This window comes from Lycium ferocissimum, chromosome 3, assembly GCF_029784015.1.
Source record: "Lycium ferocissimum isolate CSIRO_LF1 chromosome 3, AGI_CSIRO_Lferr_CH_V1, whole genome shotgun sequence".
NCBI classification, from domain to species: Eukaryota; Viridiplantae; Streptophyta; class Magnoliopsida; order Solanales; family Solanaceae; genus Lycium; species Lycium ferocissimum.
The window spans coordinates 27,729,293-27,754,544 of record NC_081344.1 but is presented as its reverse complement, the minus strand read 5'-3'; the positions used below and the strand labels follow the sequence as shown (position 1 = coordinate 27,754,544).

Genomic DNA, 25,252 nt, shown 5'->3' with positions numbered 1-25,252 from the left:
CCTTTGCTCTGTCGCGGGGTTTTTTTTTCCTGGGTTTTCTGTTAAAACCCCAAACATAGTTCTTATCCTACTATACACTCTTTGCTCTTCAACATTCTCACCAATTTCATGACTACTTAACACACCATAATCCAATTAATTATGTATGCTTCCACTACTTCTACTTCATTCTTCACTCTTCAAAATCCATTCTTGAATCCCCATAACCATTCCACAAAACAACATAAACCCAATTTTCCTCTCCAAATTCCCATTACTTCAGCCCCATTTAGACACCTAAAATGTTGTATCACCAAAAAAGACACAACCCTACTTAGTTATAATCACCAAAATCCCATTTTAAAGCCTATAGTGTACACATTATTCTCTATTGCTTTTGGGTTTTGCCCCTTTTTGGGGTTTCAATTCCCTGCTGCTATTGCTGCCCCGCCGCCCGTGGCGGTTGAGGTGATAAAGAAAGGAAAGAAAGGTAAAGTAAAGGAACATTTATACTCACATTGTACTAAGAGATTGTTGGATACGGTATCAGAGTTGATTAAGGCGATAGAAGAGGTGAAATGTGGTAAAGAGGATGTGGAGTATGTGGAGGAAAAGCTAAAAGATGTGAACTTGAAGCGGAATGAGTTGCAAGAAGAGATTATGAAGGGTCTTTATTCGGAATTAAGAGTGTTAAGGGGCGAAAAGAAGGCGTTAGTTAAGCGTTCGGAGGAGTTAATTGATGTAGTGTTGAAGATTAAGGAGGAGGAGGAGAGTTTATTGAAGAAGGGTAAGGGTAAGGGTAAGGAGAAAGATGGAGAAGTGAAGGAAAAAGTTGCGAAATTGGACGAGGAAGTGAGACGGTGTGATGAGGAGTATAACGGGGTGTGGGAGAGGATCGGGGAGATAGATGATGAGATTATGAGGAGAGAAACACTTGCATTGAGTATTGGTGTGAGGGAACTTGCAGCTATTGAGAGGGAGTGTGAAATCTTGGTTAAGGAGTTTTTGAGGAAAATGAGGCTGCAAAGCCTCGAGAGGTAAGGCAATATCAGAATTTTAGTAGTGAATACATGTTTTTTTTTTTTTTTTTTTTTAATGTATAATAGTGTAATGGTAGCAAAACAGCTGTGCTCCTGTTAATCTAAACGACCGGATATTGACATGAATTTGGCATTGAGCTTTATTATTTTTGTACGTAACTGCCCCCTTGCACGTGCTAATATAGTTGGAACCTAAAACATTTGGCTCTATTGTGAACTGATTGTTTGTCTTTTCTTTTTAGGATTTAACCTTGTAAATTGCTTTGGTATATTCCAGGAATACGTTATCTAGACATTTTAATGCTTAGTTCACTGTTAGATTACCTAGAATTTAGTTCCATCGCTAATCGTACTTGTTCCTTGGTCAGCTAATCTACTTTATGCTGGTGACTAGATAATTGACATTTAGCATGTTATTCTTGTAGGCTGTAGATACCCTTTTGTTCTTAGATGAGGTTAGTTTTGTTTAATACTAATTGTAACAAAACTTACTATTGGATATTGTTTGTGAACTATATTTTCCCGATCATTTACGTTGCTCTATATACTTGTGTGCGTCTGCAGTGTGCCCAAAAGTTCTCTCACCAAGCTTTCTAGATCTGAGATAAAAGAAGAACTGCAAACTGCTCAAAGAAATTTGTTGGAGCAGATAGTTCTACCCAATGTTTTGGAAGATGAAGACAAGATACTCCTTTTTGATCAAGACTCTATGGTGTTCGGTCAGCGAATAGAACAAGCACTTAAGGACTCCAGAGAGATGCAACGAAATCTCGAGAGTCGTATTAAGAAAAAAATGAAGAGATATGGCGATGAAAAACGTTTTGTTGTAAACACACCAGTGGATGAAGTTGTCAAGGGTTTTCCTGAGATTGAATTAAAGTGGATGTTTGGAAAAAAGGAGGTTGTAGTCCCAAAGGCCGTTAGCCTCCATTTGCATCATGGTTGGAAGAAATGGCGTGAGGAGGCTAAAGCAGACCTCAAGAGGGATTTGCTGGAGAATGTTGAGCATGGTAAAAAATATCTGGCTGAAAAACAGGTAGTTTTTGCTGAATTGTTTAGTTCTTCCTGCTTATGCTAGTTAGTGCAATCATCCACTTCCACTTTTACCTTTCTATTACTATCGGCAGTTTGATCATTTCTCATTAAATTGATCATCTTGGAATTCCCTTGTTGCTCATCGCTATAGGTTCTCTTTTCCTTTGTAGTAAGAGCTACTTTGTTACTTTGTATCTGTTTAGGCCATCAATTTTGTGATCTAGAAGTTAAAGACTCTGCATTGAGTGAGGGGTTTGTACATTATAGATTGTGGGGTTGTGGTCTCATGGATAAATAGGTGCCTGTTAGGTAGGATGACAGGTTGGATTTAGCAACCTACTTGCTATTACATTTCAAGCATTTTGAATGACCTGCTCGTGATATTTTTAGTGCTGGTGGTTATGGAAAGAGGTAGTAGTTAATCATAGAATTTTTGAGCTAATAGGTGGTCCAGGTATTACCTTACAGGCAATTACAAGTTGCTGGCTCCTTCTATCTTTGTCCCAACAAATTCCATTACCAGATTGGTCGTATTAATTAAAGGTACTCTATCCTGAGACTTCTCAAAAGGGGAAAAGGGAAGCCAAGTTCTGGACTTCTGTTAATTAGAGAATGAAAATAGATTTTCTAGTTTTTTGTGGAGCTTTTGAGCCTCGAGATCAATATAGGGTTTTGCAAGTTGTAATTGATGTCATCAGTTATTTCGTGATTTATAGCTGGAAGTTTGCTTCCCTAATCTTTTGGTTCTATTTGAGAACTATATTTGCCTACATTGATGCCATTGCTTTTCACAGTGCAAGATACCATCCCCTATCGATGGTGGGATCTGTTTTATAATGACTTCCAAATTCTTATTATAGGAAAGAATCCTCCTGGATCGGGATAGAGTGGTGGCAAAATCATGGTATAATGAAGAAAGGAATAGGTGGGAGATGGATCCTGTGGCTGTTCCTTATGCTGTTTCCAAGAAGCTTCTCAAGAGTGCTAGAATCAGACATGACTGGGCTGCCATGTATGTTATGTTGAAGGGGGATGACAAAGAATATTTTGTTGATATCAAGGTGTTATGCTCTATCTGCACAGTGATTTCTCTTTCTGATGTAAATTTATCATTGATTTTTAATCTTGTCATTTTTATTTCAGGAATACGAATTGATTTATGAAGATTTTGGAGGTTTTGATGCCTTGTACCTGAGAATGCTTGCTTCAGGTATCCCAACTGTGGTTCAGCTGATGTGGATTCCCTTCTCAGAGCTGGACTTCCGTCAGCAGTTTTTCTTGGTCACAAGACTGAGTCATCAATGTCTAAATGGATTGTGGTCTCTTAAAATTGTTTCACGTGGAAGAGACTGGATTTTGGAGAAAGTCAGAAACATAAATGATGACGTTATGATGATGATTGTTTTCCCTACTGTGGAATTTGTCATCCCTTATGGGGTATTTATCATAGCTTGCGACTTGACCCTGGTTTATTGTTTAATCTTCCTCGTTTTTTAACTGTGTTTTCAGAGCAGTCTCTTGCTGTTGTGGTGTAGGTGAGGATGCGGCTGGGTATGGCTTGGCCAGAGTATTTCGATCAATCTGTTGCCTCAACGTGGTACTTGAAGTGGCAATCTGAGGCTGAACTGAGTTTCAGATCAAGAAAAAGAGACGGATTGCAGTGGTATCTCTGGTTTTTGATTAGAGCTGCAGCATATGGCTATGTATTGTATCATGTGATACACTTTATGAGGAGGAAAATTCCACGACTTCTTGGGTATGGACCTTTAAGGAGAAATCCCAACTTACGGAAGCTGCAGAGAGTGGTATAGTTACCTCGTTGACTCAGTTATATGTCTAGTGTCTGGACAATTGTATGTTTCTGGGAGTCTAGCTCATAAACTGGTATATCAAGAACGTCTTGATCAATGGTAGTCTAGTCTAGCTCATATCTTTGCTTTTCTGCAAAAGGTTTTACAATTCAGGGCAATTTTGTCCAAGGACAATTTCCTTGAAGGATTGAATGTGGTCGACTTTTATGTTTGTGCATGAATCATGGCTAGATAACAGCTTATAAGTAATTGTTACTTCTTGCAATGATTTCAAGTATGTCAAGTTTATGCAAAATAATTGTTATACTTTGCTGCAGAGAGCATATTTTAGATTTAGGACGAGGAGAATAAAGCAAAAGAAGAAAGCTGGTGTTGATCCAATCAGTACGGCTTTTGATCAGATGAAGGTTTGCGCTTTTGTTCTTTAACCATGATAATGCCTTGGTATATTTACTTTTGGTGATAATTTTCTTTTGCTCTGTTTCACAGAGGGTGAAGAATCCCCCTATACGTTTGAAGGACTTTGCAAGCATTGAATCTATGAGAGAAGAAATTAATGAGGTCGTGGCATTTCTGCAAAACCCTCGAGCTTTTCAAGAAATGGGAGCTCGTGCCCCTCGGGTATGTTACTGCAAGTGATGTTTGATTGAAGCAGAATTTCTTAGTTTAAGATAGGGGTGTATTTGCTTCATCTCAAGAGGTTTACGTCCTTACTACTGCATTTATGTATAGATCTTTGTGACTAATTAAAAAGGCACTTCCAGTATGTACCAACAACTTGACAGTTAGACATGCATAGATTAATATATTAAGGGCCTTCGCTTTCTATGAAGAATTCAGTCATATGCTTGTTCAAGTATCTTATGCCGAGCTAAGTCCAATAAACGGTGAAACTGTGAGAAAGAATGATGTTGATGGAGAAACAATTTTCTGGTGTAATGCATTCTGATGCTTAAAATGAAGGTTATGGCCCACTCAACAATAATCATAATCTGTCTGGTCCTATAAGAGGGGTTCTTGCTGTATCTTGAAGTCAATTTGTGTATTCAGTTAAGTTCAGTGGCTTTCTATGTGCAGAGTCAAAGTTTTTGTGCTAGCTTGACATCAAGTTAGCTGCAAATTGATCTAGATCTCGAATATATCACCTTTAGACTCCAGTTGATCCGTTTAAGTGCTCATGTATTGTGTTAGTTTTATCTTTAGATGAGCTTTATCTCTGATACTGGTGCAACTAGATTCAGCATCTGCCTAATGGTGAAAGGAGTATAAACCGCACCAACTTGGAAAGGCTTGGTTAAGAACATATAGTCATAATGCAATGTGTGCGCAGTCATGTCCTATGTTAATAACCTTCCATGAAATCAGTAAAGTGAACATTGTTGGTACCATAATGAACATTCTTTGTAATATATGGCCAATCTACTGTACGATTAACAATTGTTCTTGTAAAAGGTTACCACCATTACACCATATACATCGTGGAATGTGTTGATATAATTACCAGCGCATCATCCCAATCCAAAAAAGAATAAGAAAAACAAACAGTGCAGCACTGTTTGTGTGTGCATGGGTGAGTATAGGTGCGTATCCACAGCATATGTTAGAGCTAAATGATGCTTCATGCTTGCACTAAGTTCGATTTCATGTGTGATATGACAGGGAGTTCTTATTGTGGGGGAGAGAGGAACTGGAAAGACAACCCTAGCTCTGGCAATTGCAGCAGAAGCTAAGGTGCCTCTTGTTGAAGTTAAAGCCCAGCAGTTAGAGGCTGGTTTGTGGGTTGGACAAAGTGCATCGAATGTTAGAGAACTGTTTCAAACAGCACGTGATCTGGTCAGTCTGGTTTCGTTGTGTATTGTATTGCCTCTCCTTACAATTCCAATACCTTGTTGTGATGTCCATCTGCATCTTCTTGTCATTATTCTAAGATTTATAGTAAAACACAGAAAAGAAAAGGGCCTTGTTGGAATTGGCTGCTGATACAGCATGGATAACGGATAAAGACACATTTCTCTTTGCACAAACTGACAAAAGTTAATTGGTTTGTTTGCGCGCATGTTTTTGTGGAAAGGAAACCAGTAGGACTTGCTTATCTTGGACTGCAACTTGTAATTAACTTATGCAAGAGTGACATAAGAAAGTTTGCAAACACTTACCTGTTAAATTTTCTTGTGGCTTAATACTATGATTTTTTTCTTGACTGACCAAGTCTTTCACAAATAATTTGAGGAGAAGTCAACAACACTGGAGGAGTAGCATAGAGTGTCATGTCAAGGAACACATCTGGTGCATTCTTGAGAGCTGTTTTCTGTAGTTATATCTGCTTACTTCATTATCCTGTTCAGGCTCCTGTAATCATATTCGTGGAGGATTTTGACCTCTTTGCTGGAGTCAGAGGGAAATTTATCCACACTAAAAAGCAGGATCATGAAGCCTTCATCAATCAACTTTTGGTGGAACTTGACGGGTAAGTGTGTTCTCATGCTTTTTAACAAGTTTAGATATTGCAGAACAGACAAGCATCATCTTTATGTAAATCATTCATCAGGCAAATGGCCTTGTATAGCTATTGTTGAGTTACCCAACTCATCTTCTATAATAGTTGTGTCTGCTTTTGATGTGGAAAAGGAGAAGGTAGGCTGATATGAGGATCTGGGATGAGGTGGAGTGTTTAAGTCCCACATCAGTGTGGGGAGGCAAAATCTGTATCCGTATATGATCTTGGACAATCCTCACCTCCTGAGCTAGCATGTGGAGTTGAGTTAGGTCCAAGTTCCATTTCTTTAACAGTGATTTAAGGAATGACAATTTGTTTATACCAGCAGGAAATAAATTTGTAACACTTGATTTTGCTTAGAACAAATAAATTTTGATCTCCTCTTTTATGGTAGTACTCTCAGTCCAAAATTATGTGTCATACTTTCTTTTGTAGTCCGCCCCACAAAAAGAATGTCATTCTTCCTTATTTAGAAATAAACTAGCCTTAAACTTCTCATTTTACCCTTAATGAGATACCTATGGCTTGTTTTAGACCACAAATGTCAAAATTCTTCCCTTATTTCTTACGCTCCGTGCTCAGTCAAACGCCCCCACATAAATTGGGATGGCGGGAGTAATAGTTTTTAGATAACATATCAAAAATGTTTATATTGCAAGCAAGGACCTCAGTTTTGTGCTGGATCTTGTTCTTCTAAAGGATTTTCGCATATTATGAACTGTAACTAGGACATACTTTGGGACATTTTTACTCCCTCCGTCCCAATTTATATGGGGGTGTTTGAATGGGCACGAACTTTAAGAAAGAAAGAAAGACTTTTGAATCTTGTGGTCTAAAACAAGTCAAAAGAATTTTTTTTTTGGCTATAGATCACTTCATTAAGGGTAAAATGGGAATTTTATAGTTAAATTGTTGCTAAATATAGAAAGGTATCTTTTTTTTTTTTGGGAGTAACTAACAAGGAAAGAGTGTCATATATATTGGGACGGAGGGAGAACTTGTTATTGGGCAAAGGATAATCTAAGTTGACTGAAATAATTGCATCTTCGTGTTTAGTTTCTTACTGTTCTTTCATACCATCTTATGTGGCAGGTTTGAAAAACAGGAAGGGGTGGTCTTGATGGCTACTACTAGAAATCTCAAGCAAATTGATGAGGCCTTGCAGCGTCCTGGTCGGATGGATAGGATATTCCGTCTTCAGCGGCCTACTCAAGCAGAAAGAGAAAAGATACTTAGGATAGCTGCAAAAGGAACTATGGATGAAGAGCTTATAGATTTTGTAAATTGGAGCAAGGTGCGATATTTGGTCTTTCATCTGCGGACTCAACTCTTCTTGAGCTCACCAGTTCTCATTTTTGTCAGAGGTTCATATAGCTCTTCAAGTTTATTGAACTGAAGAGAAGCTCAGGCTACTTAACTCTGAAAGCAGTTCTTAGACATCACTTTACTAATTTGAGAAGTTTATTGATCTTATGGGGAAAGATAATCAACCTAGATCATGCAGGGGGATGATTAGTTTCTTGTGTATACTAAGTTCTGTTGACTTGGATTGCTGATTACCTGAACTAGAAATGATTTAAGATTTCGTAGAAATGTGCCAGCAGCAACAATTTAAACCTACATTGATAGTTCTTCATAATCTTTTATTACATATTACAGTGTCACAATTTAGTGTTTCTTTGCAAATCTTATGTTGGTTATGCTTAGCTTTCTTCTGCAGTTCTCAACTGTTTTAGAAATTATTGTTGTTATATGTTAAATGCAGCGCAGAAGAGCTTTGTCAAATTTAGTTCTGATCTTTCTACAAACTGCTACTTTTGCCTAACAGGTTGCAGAGAAAACAGCTCTTTTGCGGCCAAGTGAACTAAAACTTGTGCCCGTGGCCTTGGAAGGTAGTGCCTTTAGAAGCAAATTCCTGGACATAGATGAGCTTATGACCTACTGCAGCTGGTTTGCGGTAATTACTGCCGATTCTAAAATGCTAGACTGTATCAGCATGTACTTCAAGCTCCTTTCAGCATATGTATCTGTGCACATTTCCTCTTTCACTATTGTTTGTTATGCTTCTATAATTAGGATTTATCTTTTTCACTTTGGGAGAGTCAAATGTTAGTCCGCTGCATGTTTTAGTATAACTTCTCCCATAATCCCTCCATGGCATTTTGTTTGACATAGTTTTCTTTGCATGGCGATACAGTTTGTGAATTACTCCTTATGTAACAAGGGCATATTAAATTCGCTAGTTACTCCTTACCATGCTTATTTAGGACAACGTTTATACGAGATACCCGTTCCTATTGATTAGTATTGTCCTCTGCAGTTCTTCTCCCATTCTTTTCTTCCTTGATCAATTTTAACAAGTCCCTGACAGTCTCAAGCCTTGTAATGACCCCTCCCTCAGTGCACCCACTATTTATCAACAAAACTCTCTCTCTCTCTCTCTCTCGCTCTTTTACATAGGCAAGTCACTCCGGATGAGAATCAAGATGCATGGTGGTGGAGATTGGGGAATAATGGAGTGTTCTCTTTTAAGTCTTTTTATTAGAAACTTTTGACTAGGGAGGAGAATGCTTTTCCATGTAATGCTATATGGATTCAAAAGGTGCCGAAGAAGGTGTGCTTTTTCACCTAGCTTGCTACTAGAGGTTTGGAACCCCATGGGTAATGCCAAAAACAGTGAAAGACTTGATGTTCAGTTGGAAGAGCGGGAGAAGGAGGAGAAGACGCAGGGCTTGGAATTTGGTTCCACTTGCATTAATGTGGGTTGTCTGGAGAGAGAGAAATAGGAGAGCTTTCGAGGGAATAGAACCGAGTTATTCTTAATTGAGGAGTAACCTCCAATGGCTTATTTTATTTTGGTGCACCCATAGAGTTCCTTGTTGTATAGAAAGTTGGGTGGAGTTTGTAGAGAATCATATTCTGTAAATTCCTGACTTTGGATATACCCTCATATGCAGCCAGTTTCTTGGCCATGTTTATGAATGAAAATAGTTTTACTTGATCGCAAAAAGGCTGTCCTTGAAGCTCTAAGTTTCCAGCAAACACATTAGGAGCTTGCTGCCTAGGTTGTAGCCTCAAGGAAGAAAAATCCAGGGTCTTACAACCTTTCCTTAGGGGTTCGTTGCCCTTCTTTCCCTTTCAATTTCTTGTTTTTTCGAAGTTTTATTTTGAGCTTCAGGCAACTTAAAGGTCTGTGGCTTCAGAAATGACACAAAGTTGTTTGTCCTTTCTCTAGGGTTTTGTCCCCCTTTCGTGTTTTTCCGAAGTTTCCTGCTTTCTCGAGCTTCAGGCAGCTCTCTCATGGAGTTCTCCAGTGGTTGCAGCATTCAAAGCCTGTCCGCGGCCTTTCTCATTCCGCTTCGGTTTAAAGTGTTCTGGCCAGGCAGTTTTTATACTCCCTCCGTTTTAATTTATGTGAACCTTTTTTCTCATTAGTCCGTGCCAAAAAGAATGACCCCTTTCTATGTGGAAACAATTTACCTTTATGCAATGATTTATAGCCAGTTAGCCACACAAAGTATATGTGACTCATTTAACACCACAAGTTTAAAAGTTTTCTCTTCTTTCTTAAACTCCGTGCCCAATCAAATGGGTTCACATAAACTGAAACGAGGAGTAGTTGTTAGCAGTCTGACCCATTTTTATTAGTGAACCGGCTGAATCCAGTAGTGTTGGTTCTGCCATTTTTATTAGATCAGTATTAATTCAGCCATTTTGATTGGATCTTCAGATAATTAAGCTATCATTTAATGTGAAGGGATCCAGAAGTAGAGAGAACATGATTTTCCATTTTGAGGAAGTAAATATATTTTGACATGAAATAAAATAGTACGTAGTGAAAGAACTTTCTAATATGAGATAGCTAACAGTATCCTGAAATAAGCTGTGAGGGTATATTGGGTACGGTAGTTAAGTCATGAAAGATGATTGTTGGCATTATGCAAATATTTCATTCGATTGGAACTCCGGAACAAAATGCATACACTTATTGTTTGTCCGAGTCTAACCAGTAAAAGAGAATAAACTTGACAAATTTTGAGCATCTGTTTTCTATCCTAATAACATGAAATACATAGTTTAGAGGACCAGTATATCCAAGGCTGTATAGAAACACATTATGCTTTGATTCATTGCTTGAAAAAGTAATGGCTCCATCTTGCTTCAGGGTGTGCGTTGCATAGGTTGCAGTTGCCTATCGTTTCTAACTCACGACATTATATGTACTCTTGAATAGTTTTGACTAGCAAAATTTACAAATGTTGCAGCTATTGGACTGATTTACGAAAATATGTAATCTACCCTAACGTTTTTTGGTAACCATGACATTTAGGATATGGTTATGGAGCATCGCCTCCATATTTTAGCACACATTCCGCTAGACAAGCTTCACTTTTTGTTTTAATGTTCACTCCCCATAATTTGAGATGCGCTCTTCATCTATACTGTTATCCGTTGTTCATTTTCATGAGTAGCTCAGCTCTTTGCACATACTATGAAGAATGCTGCAAATATAGTGGGGCTTGAACTTCTTGTTGACACATTATCTCCAGTGAATAATTATTCTAAAAGTGTGAAGAGTAATTGGGCTTTTTACATCTTGGAATGAATATCAGATGGTGTCTATAAAGGTTGTGGTAGTAGCATTCTCACTTATCTAAGCTATAAAGCCTGTCATTAGAATTGGCTCCAGCTGCCTAGTAGTCTCATGTCTACTAAGAGAAAATAGAAAAGGGAGAAAATGAGATGACCATATATCTTGTTACTCATTTCTAGACTGGACATGAATTTGTAGATTCTGAGAACTTTAAGAACATGATCAAAGGGCACATCCATGACATCATCATTCTAGTGATGATATACATCAAAGTCCTGAACTTCATGGGAACAAATCTCTTAAAAACCAATATTTTTTTTAAAACAGTTCCTGGATCTCTTAAAACCAATCTTATGATGATGAAATCAAGACATTGAGATTGACACATTGAGATATTTGCAGAGGATTCGGAAGCTGAACTTGATGAAGTTTCTTTGTAAGAAGTAGAGTTTTACCATGTTCAGCTTCCTTGGGCTGCTTTCAATACATTTGTTTTCTTCTATTGTTATGTGTATGCTCCATAACATCTCTCCATGCTTAAGCGTCACTGCTAAGATTCTCTATGTACAAAAAGAACTAGCCATTTTTTTTTATACTCCATAACATCTCTCAATGTTTAAGCGTCACTGCTGAGATTCTCTTTGTACAAAAAGAACTAGCCATTTTTCTCAAAAGGATAATTGGTTTGCTGTTCTGCAGACATGCAGCAGCCTTGTCCCGAAATGGTTAAGGAAGACCAAAGCTGTAAAGCAATTTAGCCGAATGCTGGTGAATCATCTTGGATTGACATTGACGAAAGAAGATTTAGAAAATGTTGTTGATCTAATGGAGCCTTATGGTCAAATAAGCAATGGAATTGAACTGCTAAATCCTCCTCTCGATGTAAGCATTCTCATTTTTGATTTCCGTTGTCAGTATGCATTATTTGATGAATGATTAAACATCCTGTACGCTACTGTATTTTCTTGACCCCATCTAGTAGTAAAGTTATACTTACGCTTCCTGTTTATTGCCTTTAGGTCTATATGTACTAGCAGTTTTAGATCAGAATTTTTTTTGTTATTGATGATTGTTCCTCTTGATGTAATAGGAAATGAAACAAAAATGAAACCTTTCCCTTGATCATAATAGGACAACTTTTTCCATCATTATCTTTTTGTCTTTTCTATATCATTAGGGCATTTCTCCTGGAATTATTTTTGTAGGATTCTCGGTTTCCTTCTAATCACGTAAGCTGATGATTAGAATGTAACAAGTAGAGAAGCCTCTAAAAAACGAGCATCTTGTAATGAATCGTCTGCAAGGACGCAGTATCCCGGGAAATTGATGAAAATTAGAAATACAAGGAAAGGAAGAGATAATTTTCGGAAGGTGGAAGGAGAAATCTTCCACTCGCTCCATAATTCCCATGCATGAGTACATGTGGAGCTATTTCATTTTCTCCAGTGCTACCCCCTTGCTCGCCAATCCCTTCACTTTCCAGCACGAGCAGCTGTTTGCTCCAGCAGTATCCAAAAAGAGTTTTAACGGTGCAAAGAACTGAGATTCCTGTGCTGGTACATGTGACTTTGAGAACTCTCCACCTCTATATTGGAAGATTGTCAATTTTCTGCTCTTTATGATGCACATGATCTTGTCTTATTGATCTGTGAACATCAACAGACGCTGTTTTTCACAGGTGATTTAATTGAAGCTCTAAAAGAGCTAGTGAATCTCTCTACTTGAAGGAATATCGTCTGCGCTCCAAAATATGTACAAAACATTAGTCATCTCGTTTCCTTATCAAAAAAATAAAAAATAAAAAATAAAATTAGTCATCTCATTAAGAAATGCAGAATTCTCGTCATCAAAAAAAGAAAAAGAAAAAGAAATGCAGAATTCTCTTTTCCTTCAAACACCAATTAAATCTTTTTCCCTCGATTTGGTCAATCATAATGGACATTGTAACAACATGAGAGACCAAACACTATGCGTTTTAATTCCCATATCTCCTCCATCTCTATATAATATAATCAGATTTTCTCTAGGTCCTCTATTGTTTTGTACACTGGGGTTTCTCCATTACATCAATAGAATTATGACTATCAAGAAAAGGTTGTTGAACACTGCTTGAATCACCTGTTGATGAATTCCGTAGGCACTTTGCAGGGTATATACTGAATACAAAAACTTAGAAAGATTTGAGAAATGATCATAACCTTCTTAGTCGATCACCTTTAAAGCAACCAAAATTTTCCATCTTTCTGAAACTCTAGAGCTGATTAATTCTTTTGCCAGTGAAGCAAGAATACAGAAAGGGACATGTAGTAGGTAGGTAAAACAAGATAAGGTGCTTGTAAAATAGTAACTGTTTTACCTCCTTTAGACTAATACTTTTTTCTGCCAAAAGTCCATTTATTCTTAAGCTTATGAAGTAATGGATTTCAAGCCTAAACATCTTTGAGGCAGCACCAACAGGAAGATCAAAATAGATAGGTGGGGCTTAACTCAGCTTAAACTGTTGGATTTGCTTAACCGATTGATAAACTGCGCTTTCACACTTGGATGATGTCAGTCTTCTTAGGTTAACCAGCCTCAAGACTGCTTGCTACCAGCAATATACTCTTTATCTGTTCATTTTCAACAGCATCACACAATAAGTAAGGTTTCATATTTGAGGAGGTGAGCTATTGGTAGCCTGTCCATATTCTGGTTGGAGCCCCTTTAGATATCCACCCTCTGCTGCTTTATCTAGCAGTCTGCCTCCCATCATAAAGTGGAAGGCATAAATGATAGTGGATCATCACTATCAAAACCCCTAGAGCTTCCAAAGATATCTAGTAAACCCATTTTCCAATTAATGTACTCCATGGGTGTGATCATACCCTTTTCCAAGTCTAGCCAGCATAATAACACCAGCACTTCCCTTCAATTCTCTCAAAGCAGTTAGCTCATTAGCAATTAAAAGTTTAAAACTGCATCAGGAATCTGCTTCTCATCAATAAAAGCAATGCAAGCACCAGGGAGTTCAAGTGGATTCTTCAGTCTCGCTGTTAGTAGTTCAGCAACTTTGTTAAACTACTGGAGAAAAAGATTAACCAACTCTAGAACTTCTAGAGAGGAGTTATCTTTAGCTAATAGTCAACTAGAACTGCCTATACTGGAAACATTTTTATATCTCTTCATGTGTGACGCAACATAATTGACTGTACATTTAATTTTTTTGTAGTGGACAATGGAAACAAAGTTTCCACATGCTGTTTGGGCTGCAGGTCGAAGTTTAATTGCTCTTCTTCTACCAAACTTCGATGTTGTGGATAATCTGTGGCTTGAGCCTTTCTCTTGGGAGGTACTTTATTCTGTTTCTTCTTTAGAAGCTGCTTGTTATGATAAGTGTGATTGTAGTTATATCTTTATTTTTTCCTTAAAAGAGAAAGCAAGAGAAACTTATTGAGCCGATGTTATTAATCTATGAGAGAAGTGATGGTTCTACAGAGTAAGTGTCACATTAAGGTGGCGTTTGTTTTTATTAAGAGCACATCTAAATATTTAGATGTTTTTTAAATCTGAATACTGAATAATTAAGACTGTCTTCTCAATATTAAATGTTTATAATTTATCTTTATTTAAAAAGTTAATAAATACAAATTTCAAATAAAATAATTTAGATAGTATATCCACAAAATATTACGTTTTATGGCGGTGGTTTTTGGTGGTAGTGATTGTTCGGCAGGACTACTAGTGTGGTGGTTGGAGGTGTTTGTGCTGTTAGAGGTGGTTGCTGGTAGCTAAGTTGCTTGGACTCTTCACCTTCGGTGCTGCACCCATGTCGACACGACATGGGTGTGGGTGTGGATCCATACCGGATTTGGTCAACCAATTTTGGGTACTTTGACCAAAATCGACAGACAAATTCGGGACGGATACAATAATTTCTGTAGTCAAAACAAAAGTAAGGTGAGATTGAAGACAATGAAATACCTTGTATATAGAAATTTCTGTGTAAGTTATTTTCCTTTTATCTCCTGGGATTCTCCTCTTAATCAATATTTTCTTCTCGGGATACATTGTTAGTTTTCCACATAATGTCTCATAATTAGACTTATAACTCTATTTGTAGATATTTGAATTATTTTTAGCCTAATCCCCACACCCGTATACGTACCTAGATCCGTACCCCTGAATCTCAAACTTTGGATCATGAAGGATCCGAACTCTGGATCCACACCCGTAGCGGCCACTGCACCCAAGTCCGAGCAAGTGGCTGGCGGCGATGGTAGTGGTAGGCAGTAGTGGTGTCTGTGATGGTGAAAGTTGGTGGCGGTGGTAGTAGTTTGATTGCTGAGATGGTTGGTGGTAATGGTGGTGGCTGACAGTGGTGAGTGTGTAGTGGTAGTTCGTGGTGATTATGGACACAATGGAGGTGAAAAGTCATTTCTGGAGAACTCTCTAACTGAATAGCCTCTTAATATTATTAAGACCATGTTCAAGATATGAATGATTTAGATTTATTTTGACCCATTAAGTGGTTAAATTAAATTAAAAAAAAGCACTTAATGTCTGAGGTCTGAACGATTTAGATTAAAACCTCCATTAAATGTAGACAAATGGGGCCCATGTGTCACAAAAAGAAAATAAGTTATCGATCAGCACTCGATTACTGTTATAGGCAAATATAAGGATTTCAGTTTCTGTTATTGTGGCCAACCTTTTTATTGTTTGTTCTACAAATTTTTTCTTTTGGAACATTTTAAAGTAAAAATTACATATTTGAAAACTACACGACAAGTACTACACGTCAACATAGCTAATTTCTAGTCAAAGAAAAAGTGTTTTGATTCCCAAATACTAACACCTTCACATGAAATGGGATGGAGAGAAGTATCAATTATCAATACCTGGTGATTCTAGTGATAAGAAAAATATCATCGACACATGTAATAATTACTGCAATATTTCTTCATTACCTGAAGATGGTTTCTTTCATCAGAATAGTGCATTAGAAGTAGTGCTAAGCTCTTACAAAGAGTATGTTCTCTGCTTTTTTGTATACTTCTTGTATACATGCATTTTCTTCTCCCAACCTTAATAAAATTATTTATTTTGTCAAAAAAAGAAAAAAAATGGTAAGTTCATTTGTTTACTACTCAATACCTACACCCCTAGCTGCCGTATCACTTCCAGAGAATTTTATTCTCTTAACTTCTGCCACCAAAAACAGAAGGAAAAGGGAATAGAGATTTCTAGTCTTCTGTACATTTCTCTTATTTTATATTTTATTTTTATTTTCTCCTTTGCATCAAGAAGTAATCCTTGAGCCTTTTAGTTGGGTGAATATATTCTTATGTTGTGCTTTTCTTTAAGGTACATAATACTCCCTCTGCCCATTTTATGTCACACACACACTCCTTTTTATTACCCCCTCTGGTTCAATATAGATGATACACTTTCCTTATAAGTTTGTTTTTAAAAAAAATGACACATTTCTATATTTGGAAACTATTTAACTTTAAACTTTTCATTTACCCATTCTACCTTCAAATGTCTTATAGCCACACAAATATTGTGGCTTGTTTAAGACCACAAGTTTCAAAAGTCCTTTTTCCCCTTAAAACTCTTTGCCAATCAAGCTACATCACATAAATTGAAACGGGGTGAGTATGTCCTAAAAAGAATGACACCTTTCTATATTGAGAACAATTTAGCTTTAAACTTTTCATTTACCCATTCTACCCGTAATGAGAAGCTTTTATACCGACACAAATGTTATGGAATGTTAGAGATCACAAGTTTCAAATGTCTTATAGCCACACAAATATTGTGGCTTGTTTAAGACCACAAGTTTCAAAAGTCCTTTTCCCCCTTAAAACTCTTTGCCAATCAAGCTACATCACATAAATTGAAACGGGGTGAGTATGTCCTAAAAAGAATGACACCTTTCTATATTGAGAACAATTTAGCTTTAAACTTTCCATTTTACTCTTGATGAGATTATTTATAGCCACATAAATGTCTATGAATTGCTTAGAACACAAATTTCAAAAGTCTTTCTTTAATTCTTGAATTACATGCACAGTCAAAACACTGTCAACATCAACGGGGCGGAAGGAGTATACCTTGATGTTTTCGTACTTGGTCTTGGAATCATCTGTTAATCCAACGTTTTCCATACATGTGAGTTTCAATAATTGGTTTACTAGTTTGGATGAATATAGAGTGAGAGTTGTGATAGATTAATGAACTAAAAAGGATGCATGTAAAAATTGTGTGAACGTAACGTTTATGTACTTTCTTTTTATCATTGCGAGAGAGCATATTCAGTACTGAAACCCTCTTCTGGGGGTTGATCTATCCGCGTTATACTCCTGCAGCTTTTCAAGGAATAATCCTTTTCTGCCCCTGTGGTTTGATCCGTCTGCCATAAGGTTTGGTGAGGTGTACGCTGACACTCCCACCAACTCCTTATGGATTTTACCCGATGTTTTTTGGTGATTTCTCATAGGTTTGCAACTAACATTCGTACTTCAATCTGTGTAAGATTGCCTCATTGGATTGTGTGCTTGGTCTGTTCTGGAAGATGTTGACTTTTACAAAGTTTTGGCCTGCTCATTTCAGGGAATTGGGTGTACAAAGATCACAAAGGCTAAAAATGAAGGTTCTATCAGTGGGAATGTTGAATCAAGATCATATCTTGAAAAGAGACTAGTTTTTTGCTTTGGTTCTTATGTTGCGGCCCAGCTATTGCTTCCATTTGGGGAAGAAAACATTCTATCTTCTTCAGAGCTGCAGCAGGCTCAAGAGGTTGTACAAGACTCTTCTGGCCCTCTTGAACTGTAATTCTCTCATGTATGCTGCTGTGGATACTAGGACCTAATAATTCATAGTATTTTGTGACAGATAGCTACAAGGATGGTGATTCAATATGGTTGGGGCCCTGATGATAGTCCTACAATTTACCATCATGGCAATTCGGTATTTACCTTTATTTTCCCAATCTTATACTTGACCGCATGATCTTTTATTTTATTCAAACATATTTGCTCTTTGAATCTTCACTATAGATATTTCATAGTTTACATGAATCATTTCTCTTTCCCAAATATATTAATGAAATCTTACAGGTCACCTTGCTAACACCAAGTTGTTTGTTATGATAACCTTGACTGCAAACAGTTAGGGGTAACCAAACCAGAAAATCATTTCACCTTGATGTTAATGAGTGAACCACATCTCTGCCATGGAAGTATGTTGCCTAAATGCTTTGCATATGAAAATGGAAACTCAAATGGTGTTGTTTCACACTTAGTTCTTATAGATATGTGTGCTTGTACAAACATTTGTCGAACATAAAGTAACTGACTGCCGTTGTGTATCTTTGTGCGTGACTAATTTGCTCTTTTTTTTTTTTTTCCCGTTTATATATTTTTGTCTTATCTTCTTTTCCGCGTTGCTGCTCTGAATAGGTCACGGCTTTGAGTATGGGAAACCATTTTGAATATGAGATGGCTGCAAAAGTGGAAAAGGTATGAAGTTGCCTATTGAGTAATACTCCCTGGTCCTTTTAATTGATATGATATGAAACATTATTTTCGTGTTATATGAGAACTCTATGTACAAATTTTTCTTGCCTCAATGGAACTGTGGGCCACAAATAGTACCTAAGCTTTGTAACAAGTCCAAATATCCTGAGGCAGGTGGTTTAACAACTGTCTTTTTGTCCTCTTCTTTTTGCTCCCACCATCTGGCTTGACTTTAGCTAAACTGTACATGTAGTAGTCGTAGTGTGCTTGGGCCTGTGATCAGGAGGGTTGCTTAACATCTTTGATAAGAAATAAGAGAAAAGATTTGGAGGATGCGTGAAAACAAAGGTTTAAGTTCAGATATTTCGATAAATGTCTATGTAAGACACTCTCACACTATTGTGTTTGCACATTTATCTAGGTAGAAGTTTAACCCAGTACAACACTCACAATACTCTACCTTGGTTGGTTGCATGCCTGTTGAATGCATCCAGCTTGTTGCTTATGTAGCTAGTCTGGTGACTTATAGGTGACTTGAAGAATATATTTATCAGTTGATCATTTGGTTTCGCCAGTTGGTTATTTGGTTTTACAATTGTCTGTTGTACATTTTTGGCCTAACAACAACAACAACATACCCAGTGTAACCCCACAAAGTGGGGTCTGGGGAGGGTAGAGTGTTCACAGACCTTACCCCTACCTTGAGAGGTAAAATGTTGTACAATGTTGGCCACTTGGCCTAAGATGAATTTAAATGGAGAAACATGATCATTGAGGATTCATATAGCCGACCCTAACTTGTTTGGGATTGAGGGTTAGTTGTTGTTGGTCATTTTGTTTTACAAATCTACGGCCAATGTTTTTCTTCTCTAACAAAATGATAGTTGATTTTGATATGTTTGGTTCTCTCAAAACATCTTTATATTGCATTCATCGCGACGTGGTGTGCAGCTTGATTACCACTAAGAACTGTCATGATATATCGTGGATCACAACTCTTCCAAATGTTTGAATCTATCTGCGTATGACTAGGTTTATGGCTATGTTAGACCTGCTCAAGCTACTAAGGTCTACAACCATAGAGGCAAGAGTAAAAATATAGCCTAAATGTAATTGTGTTTATTTATTAATTACTATGATTATGTATTTACATATATTTTGTGCTATTTATATTAGAAAGAAGGATGGGTTTTGGTGGTTTCGTCAACTGAGAAATCACATTATAAAAGCAAGAGATGTCATTGGTGTACAGAGCACAAGCCTGTTCCCAAACTTAAAAGCAGATCTAGAATGGACAAAACAAGGGCATCAATTTAGAATCAATAGACTTCCATAAGAGGCTACACAATTGAGCATCAATCTTTTCTCATTTGACTTCCATAAGAGGCTACACAATTGTGTGTCAATCCTTTCTCATTCTCCTCGAACCTTCTCTTCAATACCCTTAGCTTGTTGAAGTGATCTTGAACACCTTGTCTTCTGCATTTTAATTGAACAGAAGAGGATCAAGATAGGTAAGTCGCACTATCTACCAATGGTTTTGTGGTAATCACTTGGTTTGAGTTACTGGAAACTTTAGTTTTAGAAACAAAAGCATCTGAGCCAAGCGACATTTTCGACAAATCGGAGGAGTTTCAACACCAAAATATCAAATCAGGGGGATAATGTTACCTTGTCATGACCTCAAGTGCCAGAAACAATGGGTAAATTAACCAAAAACCAGAAATTTCTCGCCAGAACAATGTCTCTGGCCTTCTCGAAATAGAGCTCCGGTGGTAAATTGAAGAGTGAAACCCACAGGTGAAAGTATCTCGTCAGAAAGTAGTCGAAAGATCTCTCACGTGCCGCTGCATGAGGTAACCTCGCCTGGAATATTAAAAGACTTCCCGGTGGGTGCGGGCGCGTGGAAGCTCCGATGGGGCTGGGCTTTATGGGATCTCATCGCTGGAGGATTCCAAGCTCGTTAGTGGTGTTGGTTGATGTACAACCCTCAGGGAAAGTGATGCAATGACAGTAGCTGGAGTATATGACATGGTGGTGATGTTTTTTCTTCTTCCTGGCATCACCAGTAAGATACACAGTGACTAATACCTCACAAGGGCTATGATACCATGTGAAAACGGAACAAGGAAGAGTTACTGAGAGAAAAACACGGCTAGATTATTCCCTCAAGCTATTGGGGTTTAAAAGCTAAATTTTACATGTTCTAAGGAAAGAGAATCAAAATACATAATTACAGGAAGTAAATCAAGCTAATTGATCCCAACGGATGTATATACTATATTTACGAAATCTAGAATATTTACAAGATTCTAACAGAATTGAAGGCACACGACTTACATGTGAATGAATAATGATTGATCTTATCAGGTTGCAACATAGAACAAAGCCTTGCTGGTCTAACAGCCAGAAATAAAGAAAAATTTCTGCTACCAGCATCCTGAAAGCTGATTGTTCTTGAATAAGATATTTGTAATTTTGAAACCTTTTTTTTGCGAAGGTGAATATGCCTATACTGATGAAACTCGGAAAGCAGATAGAGTTACTTAAAAGTGATGTTGCTTGTATAATCATAGAGCAGCAATTTCCTTAACCCGATAATCATCCTGCCTTGATTTTTTGGTACAGATGTACTATATGGCTTATGATAAAGCAAAAGACATGCTTCAGACAAATCGACAAGTGCTAGAGAAGATTGTGGACGAGCTGCTCAAGTACGAAGTCTTGACAAGAAAGGTAAGCTTGTGTGTTTGGAATTGCAAAAATAATTCTGCATTCTGAAAGTTTGTCCTTTATAAACTGAAGTTCTGCATGGTTCCCCTGGGTCTTAATAGTTTAAGATTTTTTGTTGGGATAGCACTTCTTTGGCATTCTATTTTGCATGAACAAGGTTTTCATGTAATTCTTGTGATCTTGCTTTGCCCTTAGCAAATGACAGCACCTAAGCGAGTCCCCAGTGATTAAATAAAGCCAGGCCTGATTCATTATCTAATAATTCCTAAACATACAATTCCTGGACAAATGGCTGTAGAAATAGAAGAAGAGAAGATAACTCTCTTATTGAAATTGGTAGTTAACAACATACAAGGGACTCCTTAGCTAGGAGCTTTGATTTGGAATTCCAAATTACTATGATATAATCACTAAAATGTTTCTATACAAATATACATATTTCAGTAATTCTCTCAACTTTAAATACGCCCCTCCAAATTGTTGACAAGTCGCCCAAATAGTTTCACGAAATAGTGAACAATCACGGAAAGATAAACGGTGCTGGATTTTTAACCCAAAATTTTGCTAGTGATTGCATAGTTAAAGAAAATGCTTCTTGTAGCACGCATATAAAGGAATTAATGCGAGCCACCAAAAAGTGGTATAGTAATGTAATTAGTGTAGTTTGAATTGGTGGATAGCGTAAAGGAAAGGTTTCCGGAGCATCAACTCAAAAAGTTGCTGGAAAAATTGTCAGAAGTATAACGCAATAGGACAAAGCCACTGGAGTGTCTGATCAATCACCGGAAAAAGGAGTGGTTCCAGAAAGAGGCAATAATATTAAAGATGAACGAAAAGTCTCTGGTAAAGCAAGAATGCAGTACATTGAAAATTGTAACTTCCTCAAACAATTTTCTTCTGCATTGAAAATTTGAAATTCAGCAGTTGTGTAAAAATTCATGGGAAGTATCTACATTACAAGATTGAGGCGACATTTACCTGCTAAACTACTTCCTCAATTGTGTAACAGGAGTTCTAGCTCACATTCATTTTCATTGGCTATGCGAGAGTAGGATTACTACATTGTCCTTTCACTATGACATTCTGAGTGATGCTGTACTAACCTTCAAGTCTTCAACATATCTTCATACATTATTCATAATTTTGTGCTCTCCCTGTTAACTAATTTTTTTAGTATCCACTAGGATAGGATTACCCCGTTGGTCTTTCAAAATGACATTCTGAGAGTTTCTGTACCCAAGTACCAACCCTCAACATATCTTGTTACATGACTCATAATTTGGTGTTCATTCCTGCTTACTGATTTTCTCTATATGGTGTTTTTTAATGGTCTTTATTCTTCTTTAACTTACAGGATCTGGAGCGAATTATTGCAGATAATGCTGGGATGCGTGAACAAGAACCATTCTTCCTTTCGAAAGCGGATAATGAGGTACTGATTCTCAATCCTCGGGGGACAAGTGATGTATAAGTTTATTCTACCATCTGCACAGAGTTTACCTTGGGCTGACCTAACCACTAACAAAAAGAGAACTTTGGACTTGGCTAGATTTCCTAAATGAATACGGAAGAAATTGCCATCAGATGTGCTTGAAGAAACAGTTAAATGATGCTAGGTTTTCTGCTAAGCTTCTGATCAATGTCTATTAAGGACTAAATAAACCCGAGAAGTAGTTCAAGGAACAATTATCGTATAGTGTACGTAGAGCAATCCAGATGCTTGTTTCGCTGTGAAATAACACCTAAAGGAGACACAATTGAAATAAAGGCAAACTAGCTAGTTTAAGATCCTAAGTCATAGGTTAAACTCTAAAAGATAGTGACATACAATAGCTTTAAGACATTCCTGATCTGCATACAACAAATATTACTGGATTTCCACGAGTCCTAGGGGGAAATTTATTCAAAGAAAAAAGACAAATCTTCTACTCAGTAAGCCTAAGTTACTGCCAATAATGCCAAAATTATTCTTGATAATTATTGTGCAAGGCTTTCAGAGTCTGGTAAGTATCTTTAGCTGATTCCTCCAGGGCTTTTAATCCTAACTGAAATTTTGTTCTTTCTGCAATTTGGATTACCATGCTAGAAAATCGTTCCTTCTTTAACCTGACATCCGCATTTGTGCTTCCCTTTTCTGTATATCATTTATCTTCAGCTTATATGAAAACTATAGTGTAAACTTACGGTCATGTGGGAGCTGGGAGAATCTAAGTTGAGATATATTGGGTACCAACAAAGCATTATTTGGTGCTCGATGATAAGCTCTGAGCCTTTAGAGTTAGGCATGAGAAAATATTGGTAAACAATTCATTTACAAATTTCGAGGCCAAATGATGAGCTGAAGGTTGAGAGTTGGCACATCAATTGAGCGCTGAAACATGCTGAAGCTTTTGTGATTGTTTGGTCTGTTAATAGATGGATATGTTCGCACAATTTCTCTAATACCTGTGAGCTGATCATGAATTCAGCTTGCACCCAGTGAAAAACCAAACCTCAAGAGCTTTTATATGATTGGTATACATAAAATCTAGATGTCTCAGAAACTTAGCTTGGAACTTCCTTCATCTATGTGCATGCTTATAATCCTTCTCCTTTTTTGAGTATGCCAAATTTAGTTACAACTTTCACCTGTGCAGCCTGTGCTAGAAAATTTCCTACAAGAAAATGGAAAAGCTTCTTCGGTGGAATTTTTAACAGCTGCAAATTAAATTGGAAGAACGACACGTATCACCTTCCGGCTATCAGTTCATGCTTGCAGTTCCCCAATCTGATTGGATATTTTAGCACATGCATATTTATTGATGTCAAGATGTAGTTCTCTTCTGTTTTTTCTTTAATCATTTATTTTCTCTTTCTTTTTATTGTATTTTATTTATCTTTTTGCTTTGCTTCATGAGGGGTAAGAAAAGGAGTTGGAGTAAAGAGTGGTATGGGCAGTTTGTAGATTCAGGTAGAGAAGTGGTTGCATCCATTTTTCCTTCTCATCTGGGATGAGCAGATGAGATTGTATATTTTCTTGTTATGTCTTTGCTAATTTGTTCTAGGAAATTTGTATTTAGTAGTCATAATTTTTTTGCCTTGCTTTGTACACAATTACTTGAGCTGATAAATTCCCATTGATTTTCTAATGAGATCTGCAATTGCCTCACTTCAATCTTGTAACCTGTATGTTGGTTTAACAAACTTGAGATGCAACTCTTGCAGTGATGATCGGGTGAGACAAATATATATAAAAAAGTATAACGAAGGGTAAATATAACCTTTTCTGAAGAGTACAGGGGCAAAGGGCAAATATGACCTTTTTCTGTATTTTCTATTGCCCCTTTCGTCTGTTGGCTTAGATAAAGTGCTCCATAAAGTGCTCCTTAGATTGCGGACTCCACATAAATTGAAATAGAGAGAGTATAATGTATTCAACCATTCCTTCAAGAAAATTGACATTATTTTAGAACGATCCGGAAAGAAAGTTAGGTTCCTAAATATATGTGAAATGTATTTTTTTTAACATGGCATTCTTAAAATAACCTAATTCCTTTACGACAAATAATGAAATCGCTTACATGAAACCAACACATTTTACTAGCCTACTATGAAGGCAAAATGTAATTAATTATATTTTAACTTCTATGCACTGAAAGTTTAATCACCTAAGCATAGTTGCACATTCCATAAGAGCATGAACTTCCTTTTTTGCATGCATTATTGCACTTGCCACGGTGCTTCTTGTTAACATATATGTTCACACACGAACCTTGGCAGCACCTCAGAGTATTTGCACTTGTTACCACATTTCCCACAATTCAGTCTATCATTAAGGACGTTTACGCATTGGCTTTTTGCAACAATCTGGCCCTTGACGGACCTTAGCAGCACAAACCCTAGGATATTTATCACACGTTGCAACATATCGTGGTTTTGGGGCAAGAAAAGAGCTCTCCCCTCTCGAATAAGTTGCACCTAAGCCTTCAAGAAGTAATTCTTGACTAGACAATGAATGAAAGAGAGCAATGCTTATAGCAATTGATTGTAAGATAACAAATAAGCACTTCATTGTAAGATAACAA

The 25,252-nt window shown here is 37.2% G+C and overlaps 1 protein-coding gene across 2 annotated transcripts; it reads left to right on the top strand.

Moving 5' to 3' along the window:
* Positions 1-24,336, top strand: LOC132050142 (probable inactive ATP-dependent zinc metalloprotease FTSHI 5, chloroplastic). Of its 2 annotated transcripts, XM_059441219.1 has the most exons (19): positions 1-1,016; positions 1,584-2,055; positions 2,915-3,115; positions 3,198-3,491; positions 3,590-3,859; positions 4,183-4,272; positions 4,355-4,486; positions 5,525-5,698; positions 6,211-6,332; positions 7,455-7,656; positions 8,191-8,319; positions 11,656-11,838; positions 14,165-14,284; positions 17,551-17,736; positions 17,833-17,907; positions 18,399-18,458; positions 21,084-21,191; positions 22,543-22,620; positions 23,825-24,336. In XM_059441219.1, exons 1-19 carry the CDS (start codon positions 142-144, stop codon positions 23,894-23,896), a joined length of 3,843 nt encoding a protein of 1,280 aa, XP_059297202.1. In that variant the 5' UTR covers positions 1-141; the 3' UTR covers positions 23,897-24,336. The 2 variants fall into 2 exon arrangements, with proteins under 2 accessions (XP_059297202.1, XP_059297203.1); XM_059441220.1 differs by lacking the exons at positions 11,656-11,838; positions 14,165-14,284; positions 17,551-17,736; ... (3 more) ...; positions 22,543-22,620; positions 23,825-24,336 and adding an exon at positions 9,598-9,786.
* The last annotated feature ends 916 nt before the right edge of the window (positions 24,337-25,252 follow it).

Coding starts and splice junctions, on each gene's coding strand:
- LOC132050142 (XM_059441219.1), top strand. CDS start 142: ATGTATGCTTCCACTACTTCTACTTCATTCTTCACTCTTCAAAATCCA. Junction 4,487..5,524: donor TGGGAGCTCGTGCCCCTCGG/GTATGTTACTGC, acceptor GTGATATGACAG/GGAGTTCTTATTGTGGGGGA. Junction 17,908..18,398: donor TTTACCATCATGGCAATTCG/GTATTTACCTTT, acceptor TGCTCTGAATAG/GTCACGGCTTTGAGTATGGG.